The 20,671-nt window shown below is 37.5% G+C and overlaps 2 protein-coding genes across 3 annotated transcripts in view; one reads left to right on the top strand and one right to left on the bottom strand.

The window, feature by feature from the left end:
* The window catches only part of Sytalpha (Synaptotagmin alpha), a 148,224-nt gene that overhangs the window by 109,492 nt on the left and 18,061 nt on the right, over positions 1 to 20,671 (bottom strand). The gene's annotated exons all lie outside the window — the stretch shown is intronic.
* On the top strand, positions 672 to 3,432 carry LOC135710582 (trypsin-like). The gene is made up of 5 exons (XM_065233190.1): positions 672 to 874; positions 1,004 to 1,228; positions 1,293 to 1,456; positions 1,520 to 1,696; positions 3,217 to 3,432. The coding sequence occupies exons 1-5, from the start codon at positions 745 to 747 to the stop codon at positions 3,397 to 3,399; spliced, it is 879 nt and encodes a 292-aa protein (XP_065089262.1). The 5' UTR covers positions 672 to 744; the 3' UTR covers positions 3,400 to 3,432.

The raw sequence follows: 20,671 nt of genomic DNA, 5'->3' as shown, positions 1-20,671 counted from the left end.
TCTAGAAGCTTCCTTCAAGTTCTTTCAAATCTCCTGAAATTATTGGTTCTTCTTCTACTACACTATCTATGTTTCTTTAGCGAGCGTTCTGTCAGCTCTCAACTTTGAGTCATAGCCGGCGCCTGTGGAGTAGTGGTAAGCGTGTGTGTTGAATGGGTGCGATATCCTACGCAGGTGTGGAAGCTTCCTGCACATACGATTGCCGTCAATGAAATTTGAATTTTTATCACAAGTCTCCGTTGATAATTGTCGATTGTTAGATTTTTGCATGGACCCAATGGAAAATAGTTGATACGTGCATCAAACACCAAAGTTGAGTCATTATTAAATCACAGCGCTGTCAATTCCTCGTTACATGTACTATCCAATTAAATGATTACTACGCCAAGCCTGTTCATTTATTCATCGTCATCGTTTTGAATAATTAGCATGTCACTGCGCTACTAAACCACCAATATCAGATACATTTCACTCAGCTGCTTAATGATGCATGAAATTCATTTGCTGCACCTTTGGCCCTTTCTCTGGTACACTTTCATCTTCTTCCCTCTGTCTTCATCGGAGTCCATGCACCACAAGTTGACGGAGAAGACTTTCTCTCAATGTTCCAGCGTTTCATTAAGACTAGACACGGCATCCAGCACCAGTTGCCGCTCAGTGTTGGCACAGTTCAGGTGCGAGCGACGGGTGATTAAAAAGTTTTCCAGAGCGCCGAGAGAAGCTATTTGCATTAAAAGTTGGAAAATGCCCGGCCAAGTTTTATCGTGTTTAATATTAAGTTTGCTGTGTTATCTTCCAATTGCATTATCCTCGCTGCAATTGGAAATTCCTGAACGGAAAGCTGAAACTACCGGGAAGAGTTGCCCGAGTTGCGGTGAGGAATCGTGTGATGTTGACTATTGATTCGCGATAGGGTAAAATTTAGAGGATTTTACTTCTGGGGAATTTCGGAATTGAATGGATTTAGCATTATAATGGAAATTTCAACTTCGTTTTCCTAAAGCGTGCGGTGGCCTGAACGTGAATTCTCGCATTATCGGAGGAAACCAAAGCGACATAAGCGCATATCCATGGATGGCGGCACTCTACTACAGGCGACTGTTTACATGCGGTGGAAGCCTGATTAACGATCGCTACATTCTAACAGCAGCGCACTGTGTCGCGAGATCGGATGCCAAACAGTTTGATGTGTTTCTACGGAGACCAAATATTGGGATGGGTAATCCCGGTATGATTGAGCTGAAATTGCTATGGAACTTTGAACCATCGGAAAATGACTGTTTTGTTTCCAGAAATGATACAAAGGCGGGTTGAAACCATCACTCTAAACCGTTATCAGGGAGCCAGGATTAATAACGATGTTGCACTACTGCGGCTTGCGGAATCCGTTCCAATCGAACCAGATTTGGTGCCAATTTGCCTACCCGATGGAATGGATAGTTATGTGGGCAGAACGGTAATTTAAAACCATGCATTCCGGACTGGCCATCGACGATAACCGCATTTGTACCAATTGTAGGCTATGTTGATTGGTTGGGGAACTACAGCCAATGGAGAATTGTCGGATACGTTGCAGCAACTGACCGTACCCATCATGTCCAATCAGGAATGCAAACGTTCCGGATATTTTCGGTTTCAGATTACCAATCGAATGATGTGCGCTGGATATTTGGATGGCGGACGAGATTCGTGTCAGGTGAGTGGGATAAGTAAATGTCAGTGCTGGTCGGAATAAATTTATGATGGCCATTTAGGTACGATGTCTGAGGATGCTGACCATAATGATGTCAGTGGTGACTATCCCGCCAAATTCTAGCAGCTCAATGAGCTCGCAGTGCATTTATGTTTTCCATGAATTGAGATGTACGGTTCAATTAAAGGGGTTTAAATTTCAGTTTCATATGTTCAGTGTATTTGAGCAGTTCCTCGCCAAATGATGATTCGGAAAAACTCCACCATCTCCGATTTGCATTAAACTTTGGCTAAATGTTTTTGCAAAAATTCGGCCATATTGTATATTTTCAAATTTCCAAAATGGCGTCCTTTAAATTAAAAAAAAAATGTAGCGTGGAAACGACACTTCTAATCAAAATGACGTCCGAGTCAAACTTGTAGAGAAAAATATTGTTTTTTAGGGAAAAATATACAAAGAAATACGTTTTGCGATTTCAAGTAAAACCTTAAAAAAAATAAGTCCTAGTCCGATGTTGATTTTTTTGAAAAGTGCAAATTTTTAAATGTTTATTATAATAGACACCTTAAAATTGACAAAACTCGTTAAACAAGATTTTTTTGTAAATTTTTTGAGCTTTTTGTTAAAACGTGTTTTATGTAATTTATACTTAAGAAACTATGCATGAGACATTCTGAATAATTTTCTGTGAAAAAATACACAACAAAGCATACTATCAGTTATCAGAATGCTATTAAATTTTGCCTACAGTTAGAATTTATGATCAAATGAACGAAACAAAAATTCATAAAATTTAAGGTAGCCATTTTTTACCGGATAAGTTTAGCTGAAGTTTTTTTTTAATTTTCTGGGCATCACATACTTTGAAAATTCATAACTCATCCGAGCATATTAGAACAAATGTTATTTGTTATCTAAAATATTATAAATGGTTGACTTCCCCTGTTTTGCTTTCAACTCTGAAATCTGAGAAAATCGTGTATCAAATTTCGGACATATTCTGCCAACGGGGAAAAGGCCAGCATCTGACATGAACAAAAATTTTATAAAATCTCATGAATATTTATGGCCTTGATCTTTGGTGACCAAATTGGCCATCCCTGGTCAACTGAAATACGGTCCTTTAAACTATATTAGTCTACACACAGACCCACATAACATTCCGTAGTTGTCCACTTTGTCTTGTTTGGTTGTTTGAATTAGTGAGAAATGTCTGGAATCAATATAGGTGGATACATATAAAGGTTATATATGACAGGCCAATTTGATAAGCTCAACAAATCTGAAGCGCACCAAAATGGTTAACCAACACAAATAGATTATTTTTACGAAAAATCCATTATACTGAAAGAGAGTAGGTACTATTTTGCTATAATCCACTCCACGTACCAGTAATTTCCCCAGTCCAATTTCTTGGAAGAATTCGATCCGAAAATAAAATAACATCCATGAACTTTCAAGTTCATCTTTTGTTAGTAGAGCTTATGACGGGTGCTTTTCTTCATTTCTTGTTTCCTTTCCAGGGAGACAGCGGTGGACCTTTGCAGCTGGTAAATCCTTCGACCGGACGGCACGAGATTGTCGGAGTCGTGTCCTGGGGTAAGGAGTGTGCCCAACGTAACTATCCTGGTGTTTATGCACGGGTTACGAAATTCGTCGCCTGGGCCCGGAACAACAGCAGGAACGCGTGCTGGTGCCACCAGTAGCTTGCGGATTGTGTTGTCATTGTTTGCTGAACGGATCGGGTGGTGCCGAGTGGCATTCCAATCTGTGCTTGCATAATGTGGTCGCTGTGGATTGAAAGGGAATATTTTCACAATAATATACGTTGTTCTATTGTGTCCAATACATGGAACCACTTTTCATTTTGACGTACTGCAGCAGGAGGTGGATTGGTGAGAAACAAACATAAAACAATTATTATTCGAGTGTTTAGGTTAGGTTATCTTTATAACAGGGAGTCCTCCCTGTCCTGATGACCCTCCGGCGACAACGATAGGAGATGCGATATGATAAATAAACGAAAGTTACTGAGATGAATTTGAAATACAAGGCTCATTGTGGATGAAATAAGTTTTGTAAGTTTGTTGGAATAAATTTTTTATACGATTCGCATCTATAATTTTGAAACAAAGCTTTATGAAATGAAAATAGTTGATCGATAATGATTGAAATAGATTTTTCACAGCAAGTTGTAATACACGTGCCACAGTGAAGGCTATTTTTTCATTGATGACCGTTCGGTATGAAATCTTAATATTTGTAATTATTTAATTAACATAGTTTTCTTCATCATTCAATATTTCATAAAGGCGGTAAGAGAATATATGATTAAATAAATAAATAGATTGTTAAAATACGTTCAAAGTTTAGATGGCAATACCAAATGCTATATTTTGACCTCTCCATTGCGGGGCCTATGGAATAAATCTGTGCACCACCACCGCCGGGTGAGATGGAGGCGGCGCACCGAAGACCGATGCCCATCATTATTTTTGCACGACCAAAATTCGAGATGAGCCAAAACTTATCTTGCGACGTATAATACCGCATAAAAGTTCAATAGCTATAAAAGTGAGTACCCAATTTGCAACATATGCTCTAGGTACCACCAAGAAAGTGGCCGAAATCTGATGTATACTAAAGTCACTTCAAATCACATTATAATTCCTGTACATGATTATTTTCGTATCGCATAATAATTCAGACATAGACCGAAATTATACTAATTCCTATTCTTTTGGCTATTTTACGTCCCCACAGAGACTTTATACCGGCTCTCAAGTTGCGGTTTTTTGAGCACTTCCACAGTTGTTTAATGAAAGCATTCTAAGCCTATCCATTTGATACCTAAAGTCACTAAGGTGGTACAAAGATTGGTCAGACAACCTGCAAGCGATTGCGAGTGCGAGTCCCAAGAAACCCAACCTCAGGGCGGTTTTGTTTGAACTAGCGGTTTGGAGAACGATTTAGGAAACTCAAACTGAACGGACGAATGAGATTTCTCAAATATAGATGTCACCCTGAGCGATTTCTAAAAATAGTCGTTCTACCTACCCACGAAAATACCACTCACGAGTATCATCACCGGAGGAACTCACTCATTCAAATATCTCCGGTCGATTCGGAAACGTGAGCGGAGGGACAGATTTCCCAACCCGTACAGGAGAAAATAACTTATTATTACCAAAATCAGGTATGAAAACAGCATAACTGCCCGCATAAACGCGAACCATCACTTGACCTTACCGATAATGGTTATAAATTGTTTATAATCCCTCCTAAACTTTAACTGAAATGGTTATGGAACTTTACATGAACGTTTGTATGATAAAGTTTTAACCTTATGTATTATGGATTTTTGGAAGTGGATCTTACGAATAATGGGTTGTTAAGAACCATTACCATTCTAAATTCTTGTGTTCTCCATACATTTTCGGAAAGAGAACTATATTAGAACCATTTTACTTATGGTTTGAGAACTTTAATAATAATGGTTATGGTAGTCAGTAGGGTCCATGAAAGGTTTTGAATTATCGGTCAACTTTACGTGCAATATATCGTGAATTGGTAATCAGTGATTTACAGGCAACCAATTCGTGATATATTCCACATAAAGTTGATCGATGTTACAAAACCATTCATGGACCGTACTGACTACCATAACCATTATCATTAAAGTTCTCAAACTATAAGTTAATAGGTTCTAATATAGTTCGCTTTCCGAAAATGTATGGATAAAACAAGAATTTGGAATGGTAATGGTTCTTAACAACCCATTATTTGTAAGGTTCACTTCTAAAAAACCATAATACATAAGGTTAAAACTTTGTCATACAAACGTTCCTGTAAAGTTCCATAGCTATTTCAGTTCAAGTTTAGCAGGGATTATAAACAATGTTTAACCATTTTCGGTATCGTCAATTTATGATTCACGTGTATGCGGATGGCAACCTAAATATGGTATTGACGAGGCTGACATAAGAGGGAAAATACCAAATATAATATCTCAAAAATGTTCTACGAATAACGAACTTATACAAAAATTAATTGTTATAACAACTGATGGATACTCAAAGCTTTTTTTTAATATCAGAATACCATATTTTTTTTATTTAAAAGGTCTTCTAAAGGGTGATACGGTCAAAATTTGGTCAAGGGAAAACGCGTGTAAATCGGTGAAATCGTTTATTTAAAAAATCAAATTAAATTTCTTTTTCAAGTTCAATTAGTATAAAATTCAGGAAAAATATTCAGTTAGGATTCCGCTTTTCCAAATCCGAATTGCCGGGCCTTACGCTTGACCCCTGCCATCAGATTTTGTACAGCCACCTTGTCCACCTTCTTCGCCGCAGAAAGCCAGTTTGCCTTGAACTGCTGTTCGCCCTTAGCAGTTTTTTTGGTCTTCTTTAGGTTCCGCTTGACAATAGCCCAGTATTTCTCAATTGGGCGGAGCTCTGGCGTGTTGGGAGGGTTCTTGTCCTTGGGAACCACCTGCACGTTGTTGGCGGCGTACCACTCCATGGCCTTTTTACCGTAATGGCAAGAGGCCAAATCCGGCCAAAACAGTACGGAACAACCGTGTTTCTTCAGGAAAGGCAGCAGACGTTTATTCAAACACTCTTTCACGTAAATTTCTTGGTTGACAGTCCCGGAAGCTATGAAAATGCTGCTTTTCAAGCCACAGGTACAGATGGCTTGCCAAACCAGATATTTCTTTGCGAACTTTGACAGTTTCATGTGCTTGAAAACATCTGCTACCTTACCCCTTCCTTTTGCCGTATAAAACTCCTGTCACGGAAGCTGCTTGTAGTCGGCTTTGACGTAGGTTTCGTCGTCCATTACCACGCAGTCAAACTTCGTCAGCATCGTCGTGTACAGCCTCCGGGATCGCGCTTTGGCCGTCGTATTTTGTTTATCATCGCGATTTGGAGTCACTACCTTCTTGTAAGTCGATAGTCCGGCTCGTTTTTTGGCTCGATGCACGGTTGTAGACGATACACCCAGCTTATTTGCGGCATCTCGGAGAGAGAGGTTAGGGTTTCGCTTGAAACTACCGGCAACTCTCTTTGTCGTCTCAGCGGCTTCCGGTTTTCGATTTCCCCCCGATCCAGACTTCCTGGCTGTCGACAAACGTTCCCCAAACACTTTAATTACATTTGTAACGGTTGATTTGGCAACTTTTAGCGATTTTGCCAACTTTGCGAGCTCGGATTTTCGCGATGCGCGAGCAAAATTTTGATACGCTGCTCTTCTTGCTTGGACAACTGAAGAGTGAATTCCAAAATCAAAATAGGAGCAACATTCTACACACACACACCTTCAAAATGAGGTGTGTTCAGGTTTTTTAAATGCAAAATTGAAAGAAATACGTCAAGTTGATATTGACCAAATTTTGACCGTATCACCCTTTAATACCAATCTGATAACTCTTTTATGTGTTATTGTCTCAAAACTGAAAGATCGCTTTTTGTTATTTTGGTACTTATTTGTTATTTTACAAAATATTTCGATAACTGAGTAATATCAAAACATGGTTTTATACCACGAGCATGCATTAAGATGTTCACATATTATCGGTTCTTGCTCGGGAAGCAATCCAACCTTGCGCACAAAAAAAAACAGTAAGAACGACGCGTAACGCGAGAAATCTCCAAGACCAAAAAAAAGTTACTGGGAAAGCTCACCCGAGCAGGAGAAAATAACTAATGAATACCTAATTCTGATCTGATACCAAAATTTGGTATTGACCAGCATTACAAACACACTTAGATTTTTTTTTGCCGAGATGGGCACCACCGAGCAGCTCGGCAATCTATTTTACTGGATCTCAGTGAAAACCCGAGCACGAGAAAATAACTAATGAATACCTAATTCTGATCTGATACCAAGAAGTGGTATTGACCAGCATGACATAAGAGGTAAAATACCAAAGAATAATACCAAAAAATTACATGGAAAATACTTTGTAAATACCAAAAATTAATATTTGGATACCAAAAGAATACCTGGGTGGTACTGTTTTGGTATTGCATTATCATAATTTGGTATTGGAATGATATTGTGGGAGCATTATTTTTTGGTAATTTACCTCTTATGTCAGGCTCATCCATACCAATTTAAGGTATCTAGATATTCGTTCTTGCTCGGAAATTGCCGAGATTCAGTTAACAAACGGGAATTTTGTCAAGATCTCGGCTTACAAACATAAATTTTGCTGAGATTTCAGTAAAAATAAAGGCCGAGCCTGCTTGGTGGTGCCAATCTCGGCAAAAATCTAAGTGTATTTCGCTAGAAGCGATTCAGTACAAAAAAAAAAGCCGTTAACTTTCAAACAAAACAGATTAATATGAATCACGTTTTTAATCCACAAACGCACACACAGAGTTTGACTATACGTAAACTTTGAACTAGAGTTTGGAATGTGGCTATGGGAAAACATTTAATTCAGTCTGAAATACTTCTCACATTATTAACTCACATTCAAAAACACACCGTGACACTAAACACTTAACGCGATCGCCTCTTCCACGGTCCAGATCAAAATGGAAGAGTAGAAGTTCCTAAAAACCCTCAGATAGGTGTGGTTTCACGGCTTCGTGGGTGGAAGTGCGTCAATTACCGAAATAATTCAACGACCTTTTCAAACAACGATTCTCATTAACTACGATTGGAATGAGGCGTCCGCTGGTTTTGGTATTTATAACGAATTTCATAGCGTCTCTGAGCTGGCGGCAATACATTATACGGTAGAAACTATCGCCTCACTTGCACCAGATCACTAATTTATTATTTTCTGATAGTCTCAGTTCTGTCGAGGCTATTCCCTCCATGAAGCCGGGAAATATCTTTTGTCATCACCTTTGCATGGGTCCCATCTCATTGCTCGATTCCGGGCAATGAGAAGGCGGACTCGCTTGCAAAGGTGGGCGCTATGGGAGGCGATATTTACGATCGAAAAATCGCCTTCAACGAATTTTTCTTCATTTATCGTCAACATTTGCTCGCCAGCTGGCAAAATAAATGAAGTGAAGGGTGTTTTGGGACGATGGCTATTTTCGATCATTCCTGAGGTGTCGGAGTTCCTTGGTTCAACGGGTTGGAGGTGGGTCGAGACTTCATTCGTGTGATGTCTCGCTTAATGTCCTATCATTGTTCGTTAAACGCTCACTTGTTCCGAGTTGGGCTGGGGGACAGCAATCTCTGTGAATGTTGACAAGGTTACCGAGACGCAGATCACATTATTTGGTCTTGTGCTGAGCATCGTGGAGTCAGATCTGAGCTATGTGATTCCTTTCGGGGCTCAAGATAGACAACCTAATGTTCCAGTTCGGGATGTTTTGGCTGGACACGATCTGGAGTTTATGAAACTCATATATGATCTCTTGAAGAATATTAACCTTAGATTGTAAGTTTGACTAACCTTGTGTTTAGTTTGTACTTTGTTCGTGTTGTTTTTAATGTTTGTTTCTGTAAAAAATTTTCAATTACACTGCTGATACCAAATTGAATAGGAATAAGTTCATGATTAAGGAATAATAAAATATTTGTATCGTAAATCATATTTCAAACCTCCTTCTCCCTCTCCCCATGCATACAACTGTAAATCTCTACTAACTTTGAGACGGCAGCGAGCAATCGGTTCAATGCCTTTAACTCTAGATTTAAGTAAGAACATTAGTTGTGTAAAACGCAAATGATAACTTGGCTCTGTAACGTTTATTTGATTGAGTCTGTACAAATAAATTAATACACAAAAAAAAAGCATCTGAAAACAATGCCGGGATCTAAAGAGGACAAAAAGGGTTCTCAATCATTTTTTGCTTTAAATCGAAAGGGTACCTGATGAAGCCGTTGGTTATGAACAATTTCAGGAATCGAAGGGCCATTACAGATTAATTATATGATTTGAGTAGTAGCTATACTGAAGATCCGAGAGATGTCGCCCCTTCAGTGGTAGGAAAATCATTTTTGCAGTATGGAGAATATCAGAAAATCCACAATTTGTGACTAAACATGCTTTCACAAAAGAAAACAAGTAAACGAGTGTTTACATTATCACCATAGTAATGTACTCGTGCAATTTTTGTGCATCTAAAACTGCCCATAAAGACGATAATGAATAAAAACTGAACATTTTCATGCATTTCCAAATGGTTTCCTACCATTCCCATACATTCGAACGTGACTGGCCCTCTGGATGTGGATGAAGTCAAAAACAGCATCACATGATTAATTCACAGAAAGCGAATCTCCCTGTTTATTATCGTTGCAAGAAGAAAGCTTGGATGAAACGAGAATTACTCGAGGACTGGATAAACGATTACTTTTTACCACAGTTGGATGAGTTTTGCGCAGCCAAGAAAATTAGCTTCCAGGATTTGCTGCTCCTGGATAACGCTCCGTAGCATCCATCCACTATGAGCAATCCCAACAATAAGCTTCTATACATGCCACCAAAGACCACGTCTTTGATTCAACCCCTTGTTCAAGGCATCATCAGAAATTTCAAGCTGAATTATGTCAAGAGAAGCTACTCTCAAAAAATTCCACACGTTTCATCGAAGTGTTTAAACACTTGATTTTTTTAAATGCACAATTTACTCTAAGTGTATTTCACCATGGTTCAATGTGTTCTACCCGTTTATTTCTAAAGTTTCAAATTTTGAAATGATGAAAACTATTTATTCAAGTGTATTGCACATTGAATCACACTACTGTTCAAAGCAGATTGATTTAAAGTGTTTTGCATTTCAATGCGATGTGAATTCCTTGCTCAGAAAGGTAAACATCGAAAACAAGAGTTGTGACTTTATCCTATCAATTCGCCTCATATATGAGAACAACCGTGGCGCAGTGGGATCGAACGAAGACCCTGGCAGCAGCAGCACACCCCAACAGTCCATGATCGAATCCCAAATCAAACCCATTATGTGATAACTGTGGCCCCTGGCAGTTTTTGTGTCACAATTCAAATGTGTCACAATTCAAATCCATAGTGTTCAGGCAAGATTCACACATGAAATGGATGTGTTTCACAATAAGCGCAACATTAAGTGTGAGACAAATGATGATGACGTGTAGAATTTTTTGAGTGTACAGTTTTTTTACAGGAGGGTCAGATCTCACCATAGATGTATAAATTCAGGTTTATCAATTCATCATTGGGAAGGCTATAATTTTTTGTATCTATCTTACTTTAGACCATCATGCACTTCATTAAATATTTTCCAAACACTATTATGAAACATATGGAAAAGCAGCGCTTGTGGTGTAGTGGTAAACGTAATTGCCTCTCGCTCAAAAGGGCCTGTGTTCAATCCCAGTCAGGGCACCCGGGATTTTCTGAGGCATAAAATCGCTGATCACGCCTTCCTTCGGTAGGGAAGTAAAGCCGTTGGTCCCCAGTCCATGAGTTAGTTGATGGGTGATAGATAGGGTCCTCCTGGCGTCAGTAGCATTGGTAGTCAATTCGGAAAACAAGATCGACGGAAAACCAATCAAGTAATAAACAAACATATGCACATTTATGGCATTTGAAAAAAAAAAATCGATGCTGTAAGTAGGGGAAATGGCTCTAATGTTGGCCTATGGACCTAAGATAAGGCCCATCGCTAAAAATCTGCTACTTATCAATTTTATCCAGATGAACGCGTCATTAGGCGGTACTAATGGATGTTTTTGGTCGTTATTGAAAATTTAGTCGATTTCTGAATTTATGTATGGGACCGAATTAGAAGAATTTAGGCCGACATTACATCCATTTCCCCTATCTCTTTGGAATTGGGCTCCGATTTTCCATCTACGCCATGCGCTTGCTATTTCATCATACCAGCACAATCTTTTGATTGGACAGTGGAATTTCGTTTAAAAGAAACGAAATTCCACTGTCCAATCATACATTCATGCTTGATTTATCGCAAAAAATAATCATCTAATGGTGCTATGGGTAAAAGAAAAGATAAGTTTGAATTACATTTTAAGATCTTTACAGATCTGTGTTTGATTTGCTTTGTATATCAAATTTCCTTCCACACAGCAAAACATTAATTTTAATATCACATCATTTTTTTGCATTTGTATATTTTCCACCTTAACATGCCCACAAGCAGTCTTTTGAACTATTTTTTCAAATTGTTGAAACTTTAATGTCAAATATGGAACCAGAAGTAAAACTGCATATTTATGGCGACTTCAATCAACGAAACGCAGACTTTATTACAGACATTGAAAATGAATCATTTTTACTCCCGGTCGTAGGTGAAGACGAAACTTTACAATTATTATACGACAAAATATCTTATTCTGGTCTTAATCAAATAAACCATGTAAAAAATCAACAAAACTCATATTTACAAATTGTACAGAAGACTTCTCTGTGGATACATCATTAGCACCTTTATGGAAAAATGAAGTGTTTCACATAGCAATTGAATACTCAATCTTCGTACAAAATTCTTCCTCCTCCAGCGACTGGGAATACGAGGAAGTGCCGGAATACCATAAAGCAAATTACGAAGAAGCCAAACGTAGACTATGTACAATAAATTGGCAAAATTTAATAAGTATTGAAGGAAATGTCGATACTGAAGTAGAAAAATTTCACTCAATTCTTCAAAGCCTAATTTTAGAAACTGTACCATCAAAAAAAGAAGACGAACACAAAACAATAAACTACCCGCATGGGTCAATCCACAACTGAAAAATTTGAAGAATAAAAAACAGAAAGCTCATAAACTATACAAAAAAGAAAAAACTGAAACCAATTTGCGAAACTATCACAACTTATGCAACCAATTAAATACAGCCATCAACTCTGCATATGAGGACTATAACCGCAAAGTCGAAAAAGAAGTCAAATCATGTCCTAAGAACTTTTTTAATTATGTAAACACGAAATTAAAAAGCAGCAATTTTCCTTCGCGAATGAATTTGGATGCAAATGTAGGTGAGAATTCTTCTGAAATTTGCAATCTCTTTGCAAATTTCTTCCAAGAAGTATACACCACATTTTCCGAAGAAGATCGTGACCAAGATTTCTTTTCATTCATCCCTGAAATTTCTAAAAACATCTCTGTCAACCAACTTTCTATACATGAAGTCCTCAATGTACTAAAAAACTTAAACGCGTCGAAAGGGTCTGGACCTGACGGCATCGCACCCATATTTTTGAAAAACCTTTCTGAAGAACTCGCATTTCCTCTAGAGCGTCTTTTCAACATGTCTCTGAAAAATGGAAAATTCCCTGAAATTTGGAAATCATCTTATTTGGTACCTATTTTCAAATCAGGTGCAAAATCAGACATTCGAAATTATCGTGGAATTACTATTATTTCTTGCATTCCAAAACTTTTTGAATCAATCGTAAACGGCAATATTTTTCAGCAGTTGAAAAATCTAATTACAAGTAAACAGCACGGCTTTTTTAAACGTCGCTCAACTACCTCTAATCTTCTAGAATATGTATCTTTCATTATTAAAGCGTTGGACAGTGGCAAGCAGGCTTGCCTAAACTCCTCGAACTCAGATTATGCCGTAGAGATGCTCATTCATCGTGAGCTAGTTCATCCCTCACATATAAAGAGCCAAGGTGTCAAATCCAAAGAGCGCAAAAGAGCTCGAGCTCAGATTGATGCTCAAGCTGGACTTCCACAAACACGCATCACGATGAGTGATGTGGGGTTCGTTCTTGAGTGAGGCGTGATTTACATCGGCTCTGCTCACCAAACAACATTTTGAACTTCGGGATGAACTCGGTGAAACTGTAAATATAGAGCTTCGTTATGCATTCGGAGAGAGCACGCACGGCCTTTGATTTATGTACGGTTTTTCCATTCAATATTATGATACACAACAATACTATACTAATACTATAGGATCATTCCCAGAGAACGTAACGTTTTGAGAGATTGATGTTTTTTTTAACTCGCGGACCACTTTTTGGATTACTCAAACTCAGTCACAAAAATCTTTGATCATTTTTTCCGCTAAGTGCTTTATGAGTGCATAAACGAAATTATATTTCTGACCTAGAATGTACGAGGGAAAAACTAGTAAAAGCACTAATTACTCCGTTTATGGATTATCCCTTGGTGCTGTCTTCGTATTCTCCTGTTGCCTTTTAGGGAGTATCCATAAATGACGTAGCACATTTTTGATCAATTTTAGACCCCTCCTCCCCCTTCGTAGCGTATTTTGCTATACCCAATACATGGCCGGTCAAATGAATAAATAGTTTATTACTGAATTATAAGTGGGGATGGGTGGCATTCACTAGCCCGAGAATACCCTCCACATGCTAGCCTCTTCACCAGTACACACTTATCGAGTCAGTATTTTTATCGAGTTTTTGAATTACGGAACTCTTCGGTAAAATTTAAAAAATCTGGGAAAATTCAAAGTTGAGAAAATGTGTAACGAAAATTTACAGACTAACTTCTGTTACCCCGTGTAATGATGAAAAATAAAAATTTTCGATTTTATCCAATCTTTACGAATAACAGTCATTTGAATTTTAACCAAGTCAGTAATCCAAAAACCCAGTAAAAATACTGACTCCTGTAAAAAAAATCTAAGTGTGTATACAGAAGCAGCGGAGATGCAAACTCCTCCATCGAATCAGCACCGCAGCTGAGCTGCGAGTGCTATGAAATAAAAGGGACATCGACTTATTACCACTACCTACTTCTCTCCCTTCCGTTCTCAGAATTCGTCGATTCGGTGTCTCTCGTTGTGTTTTCTGCTGAGACTGAGCAATATTCGATACCGCGAAACATCTCCGCAGTTATGTTTTCTTTCGGCGCAGGAGATGTGCGGTAATCGAAAGTTAAGAATGTAGCTAAACATTTACAATAACATTCTACCAAATTTTCATGTGCGTTGTCCACTGCAACAGCCGAATGTACGAACGAATAGGGTGGCCATAGTGCATTTTAAGAAAACGTCACAAGTTTTTATGGCTGTTTTAAATCACTAATTACGAAGGAACCATAAAGCCTACAAGGTTGCTACCAAGGGCACAAGTCTAGGTAACTGCATGAAGAATGTTTTGTAGAACAACTAAATTAACAGTAATGAAAATTTTCAACTTAAAAACACTAAAATGTATGAAATTTCACCAGCTTTTTTGGTACTTTCAACATACTTTTCAATTTTAATGTATGATAATTAGCTTTAATCGAGTTCTTTACAAAAGAGCATTGATAGTTAAGGCTTAAATCTTTCATTTGGTATGTTGAAATCAGAAAACTACATTAAGATTAAAAAAATATAGCTAACCAAAGTTGGCAATACAAAAAAACATAAAATGTTGAATAACTCACTTAGCAGTCATTTCCGACCCTATGTTTCATGGGGATTTTTTCATAACTTTAGGAGCTCTATCTACCCTGAAAATATGTAAAACCCGGAACCAAACACCCTGTATAGAATAGAATATAGACAGTTACCCTATGAATCCATTTCCCACTTTTGCGTGACGGAATGTATGCATACGTTCCATAATGTTTTTTTTTCATTTCTTGGTTGTGCACTTCTTTCTCGAATACAATACAAAATCACTCATTCATGCGCTCTGGGAGATGCCATCAAGAGCCATGCTCTCTACGAATACATCACGAAGCTCCAAGTTTACTGCTTTGCGCGAGCGCATCAAAATTTCTGCTCGGCAGGCAGAGTCGATGTACACCCGAGAACGAGCTCCGCATCCCTCACAAAGATGCGGGTTGGCAAGAGCCCAGCTTGAGCATCAAGTATAGCTCCGTGAGAGCAAAATATTTCATCATCAAAATATGCTGGAGCTCAGCTTATTGATGACTCTTGATGGAGCTTTTGGCAAGCCTGGTGGCAAGCACGTTAAAGCGCTATACACCGACTTCAGTAAAGCATTTGACCGCATCGACATACCATTATTAATCCTGGAATGGAGCCTGGACTTTTGAATTGGCTTCAATCATACCTAACACATCGTAAACAAATAGTCCGCTTTCAAAATAAACCTTCAGAACCAATTTCAGTCACCTCTGGGGTACCCCAGGGTTCTCATTTAGGCCCACTTCTTTTTATTTTGTACATAAGCGACATTTCCTACATGCTTTAAAAAATAAAATTGCTTGTATATGCAGACGACATGAAGCTCTTTATGGAAATAAGTAATTCTAGCGATGCAGAAGAATTCCATAATGAAATCAATATATTTCACACCTGGTGTAGTAAAAGTCTACTTCAACTAAACGTAAAAAAATGAACTGCAATAGCATTTAGCAGAAAAATTGAAACACCGCATATTGAAATATCATTAGGCAACCAAATAGTAGAAAAAAGCAAAATTGTAAGAGATCTAGGTGTAATCCTAGACTCCAAACTAAGTTTTATAGAACATTATAATACTATCATTAGTAAAGCAAACAGAATGCTAGGCTTCATCAAAAGGTTCAGTCATAATTTCGAAGACCCATACACTATTAAGCTTTTATATACCACATATGTAAGGCCAATTCTGGAATACTGCCACCTACTATGGAATCCATACATTTCCATACACGAAGAACGCATAGAATCTGTCCAAAAACAATTCCTTTTATATGCTTAACGTAAATTGAATTGGACTGCATTTCCATTACCATCTTATGAAGCGCGCTGCATGCTCATCAATATACAAACACTTAAGGAGCGCTGCCAATTTGCAATGCTTTTCTTCATCAACGACATTTTTTCAATGCGCATAGATTCGGCAGAAATTCTCGCACAATTAAACTTTTACACACCTTGTCGATATCTTAGAACACGGAATTTATTTTCAGAAACATCGTACAGAACAAACTATGCAAAAAATAGCCCAATCAATCGAATGATGCGCCTATATAATTTGCATTGCGGAACTATTGACATCACTATGTCCAAGCAGCAAATAAAAACTAAGCTAAAACAGAATAGAATTAATGCATAGTATGTAAGTAAACATTGTAATAATCATTATATGTAGTCTACACTGGCTTGACGAAATGGAAATAAATAAAAGTGTGAAAATATGGTGTAATATTACTTGCCAAAAAGGACAAAATTATCATTAATACAGGGCATGAACTGACATTACGCTTCTTTTACTGCATTTGTGTATTGTTGTGGCCATGGAAATTACATGAGATTTTCGACATGATTTAGGTGCATCCTCTTGGATGTTATATTAAAATTTATTTTTTGCTGTGCATGATTTATCCATTGGGATCAAGTTGGACAGCACTTTTTTTATCAAGGTTCATTATAGTTCTCCTAACTCTACCACCAACTTTTTCGGTCGATCCCAAAAAGGATACCTTAACTTTTCCACCGTTCCCTGAGTCTAGAGATTTGAAATCACTCCCTAAAGGTACTCCGCAACAATAATGCTGTGACGTGCTTTATGATCCGGTTTTGTTTCAACAGACACTCCAGCGTCAAACCACAGAGATTGCGAAACATAAAGGGAAAGCGATTATTTTCCCTCACAATAAATTTATGTGACACTCCAAGTATGGTGCTCGGAGTGACAATGATTGCCAGAACCATTTTGCTTCTGCTTGCGTTGCTTCGTTGCTGTTCGGTGGACCTGTTGGCATAATAGCTTCTCATTCTCATTTGAAATGAATCCAATGATGCCTTCCATCATTCGTTCTTTCTCTTCCTTCAGCATCACTCGGTAGTTGATGGAAAGCTATGACTAATGCAATTCATTCAATTCCAGGAAGATTACGGGGATTGCGTTTGCCCATACAGCTATACTTTTCTCGGAAGTTTAGTGATGGAAACGAGGATTGCAGAAATGTTACAAATGTTACATCACAAAATTCCACGGAGAATGAGAAAGTTGAAATCCATAGATCTAACCGAAAACTAAGAAACATTCTTCCATCATTAATAGCATCATCGGCATCAATAAAAAGAATAACAAATATTTTTTTCGAATATTTAATGCTTTTTATAATTTCTCTCCCATACCTTGCCATGCAAAATTTTGAAAACATCATTACTTTTCTAGATCTAAAATTCGCCACAAACGCTATCGTTATTTCACTAATCATATTGAGGCTTATCTACTTGTGGCTGAGGTATGCATGCCCCAGATTTTGTTCCGTTTTAGAGGAAAATTTTACAAGCAAACGTTTGGTCTAAGCATGGGTTAGTAAAGTTCCGCCCCTTCTGGCCAACGTCTTCATGAGCAGCGTTGCCTGGTAATTTTCAGGAAAATGTGGTCCAGTTAAAATATAAAATCTGTAAAATCTGGAGTGCTCTGAAAAATCTAAAATACTTAAAAATCCATTTTTAAAATAATGATTTTAAAATCTAGTTGATGCAAGAATCACCCTTAAAAAACGATTAGTATTATCCTCTGGAAATAGGTTAAAGTACCTGAAACTGATTTCCATCATAATTGCAAGTTAAAATAAATTAATTGAAGTACAAAAATTGTCTACATAGATAAAAAACCATAAAATTGGTATGAACAATATTGGAACGTATTGTTGCGTCCAAAAAGATTGAATATCCATTGTGAAGCATTTAAAAAATCATGGTTAGTCTAGTGTTAAAGAAATACTTAAAAAAAATATTTGTTGGAATGTTTTTTTTTTACGTGCAACCTGTTTTAAAATAATAAGAAGCAATCGAGCAAGCACGAATGGATGCATTTTTTAAAGAATAATGAGTTTATAACTAATTTACTATTTACTATTTGATGCATCCATGATGATGATGTCTTAAAGATTTGATTAGTTCTAAATAATTCTAAAGTTTTGATACTGTCTTTAATCAGAGGTTGCTCAGACTGACAATTTAATTCTAGAAAACGTAGATTACAACGCCAAGTAGACCAGACCAGATGACAACTTTGTAGAAGAAAGAAACCTCTATCTTCAAAGCGGCAGAAGATACGAAGAAGATACGAAAGAAGTTCGCGAGCACAATTCTCCGGAAAAACAAACACAAGAAATACCGACAAAATATTTTCACAGTACAACCGTTGGGAGAAGAATTTTCAAGGTTTAGTGTATCCCAAGTGTATTTTTCTTATCGGAATCAAAAAAGGTCATCATGTAATTGTCAGGGAGTTCTTTGGCATCGGATGGATCGGGCATACATATTCTGCAGTAATGGGCTACAACTGATTTCTCTTCCTCTTGTCGAAAATTAGGTTCGATGATAAAGGCTCTCGTGCGGATCAGAAAAAACAAGACAAAATAGCTCAATTTTTAACAAATTTGTTGGGATTATGAAAAGTACTTAGACCTGCACCGAAGAAGTTACTATTGACAAAATGCTACATTCTTTTCGGGGACGCTGTTCTTGGGTACAATATATTCCAAGTGTGTTGCCAAGACAATTTTTACAGCCAACCTTGAGGTGTATGTTGGAAAACAACCTTTGGAAGCGTCGATGCTACGTCGAGCACGACACATATTATTATTAACTATAATCGAACTACCATTCACTAATCTGGTCATATGTTAAAAACTATATGCTCAAATAATTTACCCTTTGAAAACACATAAAATAGAAGGGTTTTCCAAAGTATTTGAGCCCAGAATATTAAGAAGAATCCCGCCCTGGCACTATAGGAAATCAGGCGGACAAAAATGAGAAAATTTACTCTTTCTTACTCAGATTCTAGAATACTCTGCCAATATTAAACACCTTGACTAAGAAGTTCCCAAAATTTCGGGTGTCTGCGATTTGTAGTTTCAGAGATACTCAACTTGAAAGTTGAAAAAATGCTGAAATCATACACTTTTTGCTTTAAAAACAAGCCCACATTAAAATATCATTTTATAATGTATTTAACAGTTACTCCTATGTTTTTACATACCATTAGAAAGCTTATGAAGAGAGCTTTTTATGAGAATGCAATAAAATATGATGGAATAATATTAAAAAAAATATAAAATTAAACAAAAAATGATGATTTTCAACAAGAAACACATCAAAATTTATTTTTTTGTTGGTCAGCCATTTTTCTTTTCTCAAACATTCCCAGGTAGTTTTATGCTCCATAATCGAGTTTTATGTGTATTTTATTGAAAAATCTTGCGCAAATTTACATCATATGGAAATAGAGCGTTTTCAAAAATTTGATTAGATTAGCTGATTTTCGTGTAATAACATTATTTTCGCGCAATAGGGGAATTTACAGTCTATGCAACGTGCATGCTCCTTTTTACATTGTCTCGGTCTCATGCACACAACTGAAGACCTTATTTGTTTACATTATTTTGCTGCCTGCTGATTTATGTATTCCAATCGACCTAATTGTCCAAAATTGTCTATAATCGTTTTTACAACGCTACAAACTTCCCAGGTGAGTGTGACAATTATTGGCAGCTTCTTTTTCTTCGGCAGCCTTTCCATTTGATTTACGTGTTAACCGGTTGTCCTACTATCGGTGTCTCTAAATTAGCTGCATTATGTAAAAATCTGTTATGACAAATTTGTTCAGACATCAAAATCAGTTTGTAGTTGATTAGCCAAGGAATCGTTTGAATACATCTGACTAGATTTTCTGCTGTGCAATTACCGCTTGAAAATTGGTTGCCGAGAATAATCGTAGATGCCGAAGCCAACATTTACTCTATTTAAAATTTTCACGATGAAACTGTTTTGTTATATTGAAATATGTTGTTGAATAACGGACTTATTTTTTTTTCCATTGATTTGTTTTTGGTCGATCTTGTTTTCCGTGCTGAGCACCAATGCTACCGACGCCAGGGAAGCAGCTCCAACACCTGGACCCTACCTATCGACCCATCACAACTCATGGAACTGGGGACCAACGGCTTTACTTCGCTTCCGAAGGAGGCGTGATCAGAGATGTTATGCCTCAGAACATCCCGGTGGCGCCGACTGGGATTGAACCCAGGCCTCCTGGGGTGAGAGATAGTGACTTTTGATATAAAAAGCAAAACAACATGACGCATTAAAAATGTATTGTGATGGTGCTTATATGATCAT

This window comes from Ochlerotatus camptorhynchus, unplaced genomic scaffold (genome assembly GCF_037179485.1).
Source record: "Ochlerotatus camptorhynchus isolate MF236.1 unplaced genomic scaffold, CSIRO-AGI_Acam_v1.1 ptg000392l, whole genome shotgun sequence".
In the NCBI taxonomy this organism is placed as follows: domain Eukaryota; kingdom Metazoa; phylum Arthropoda; class Insecta; order Diptera; family Culicidae; genus Ochlerotatus; species Ochlerotatus camptorhynchus.
This window is presented reverse-complemented; position numbering and strand designations above follow the sequence as displayed.

Coding starts and splice junctions, on each gene's coding strand:
- LOC135710582 (XM_065233190.1), top strand. CDS start 745: ATGCCCGGCCAAGTTTTATCGTGTTTAATATTAAGTTTGCTGTGTTAT. Junction 875..1,003: donor GAAGAGTTGCCCGAGTTGCG/GTGAGGAATCGT, acceptor GTTTTCCTAAAG/CGTGCGGTGGCCTGAACGTG. Junction 1,697..3,216: donor GCGGACGAGATTCGTGTCAG/GTGAGTGGGATA, acceptor TTTCCTTTCCAG/GGAGACAGCGGTGGACCTTT.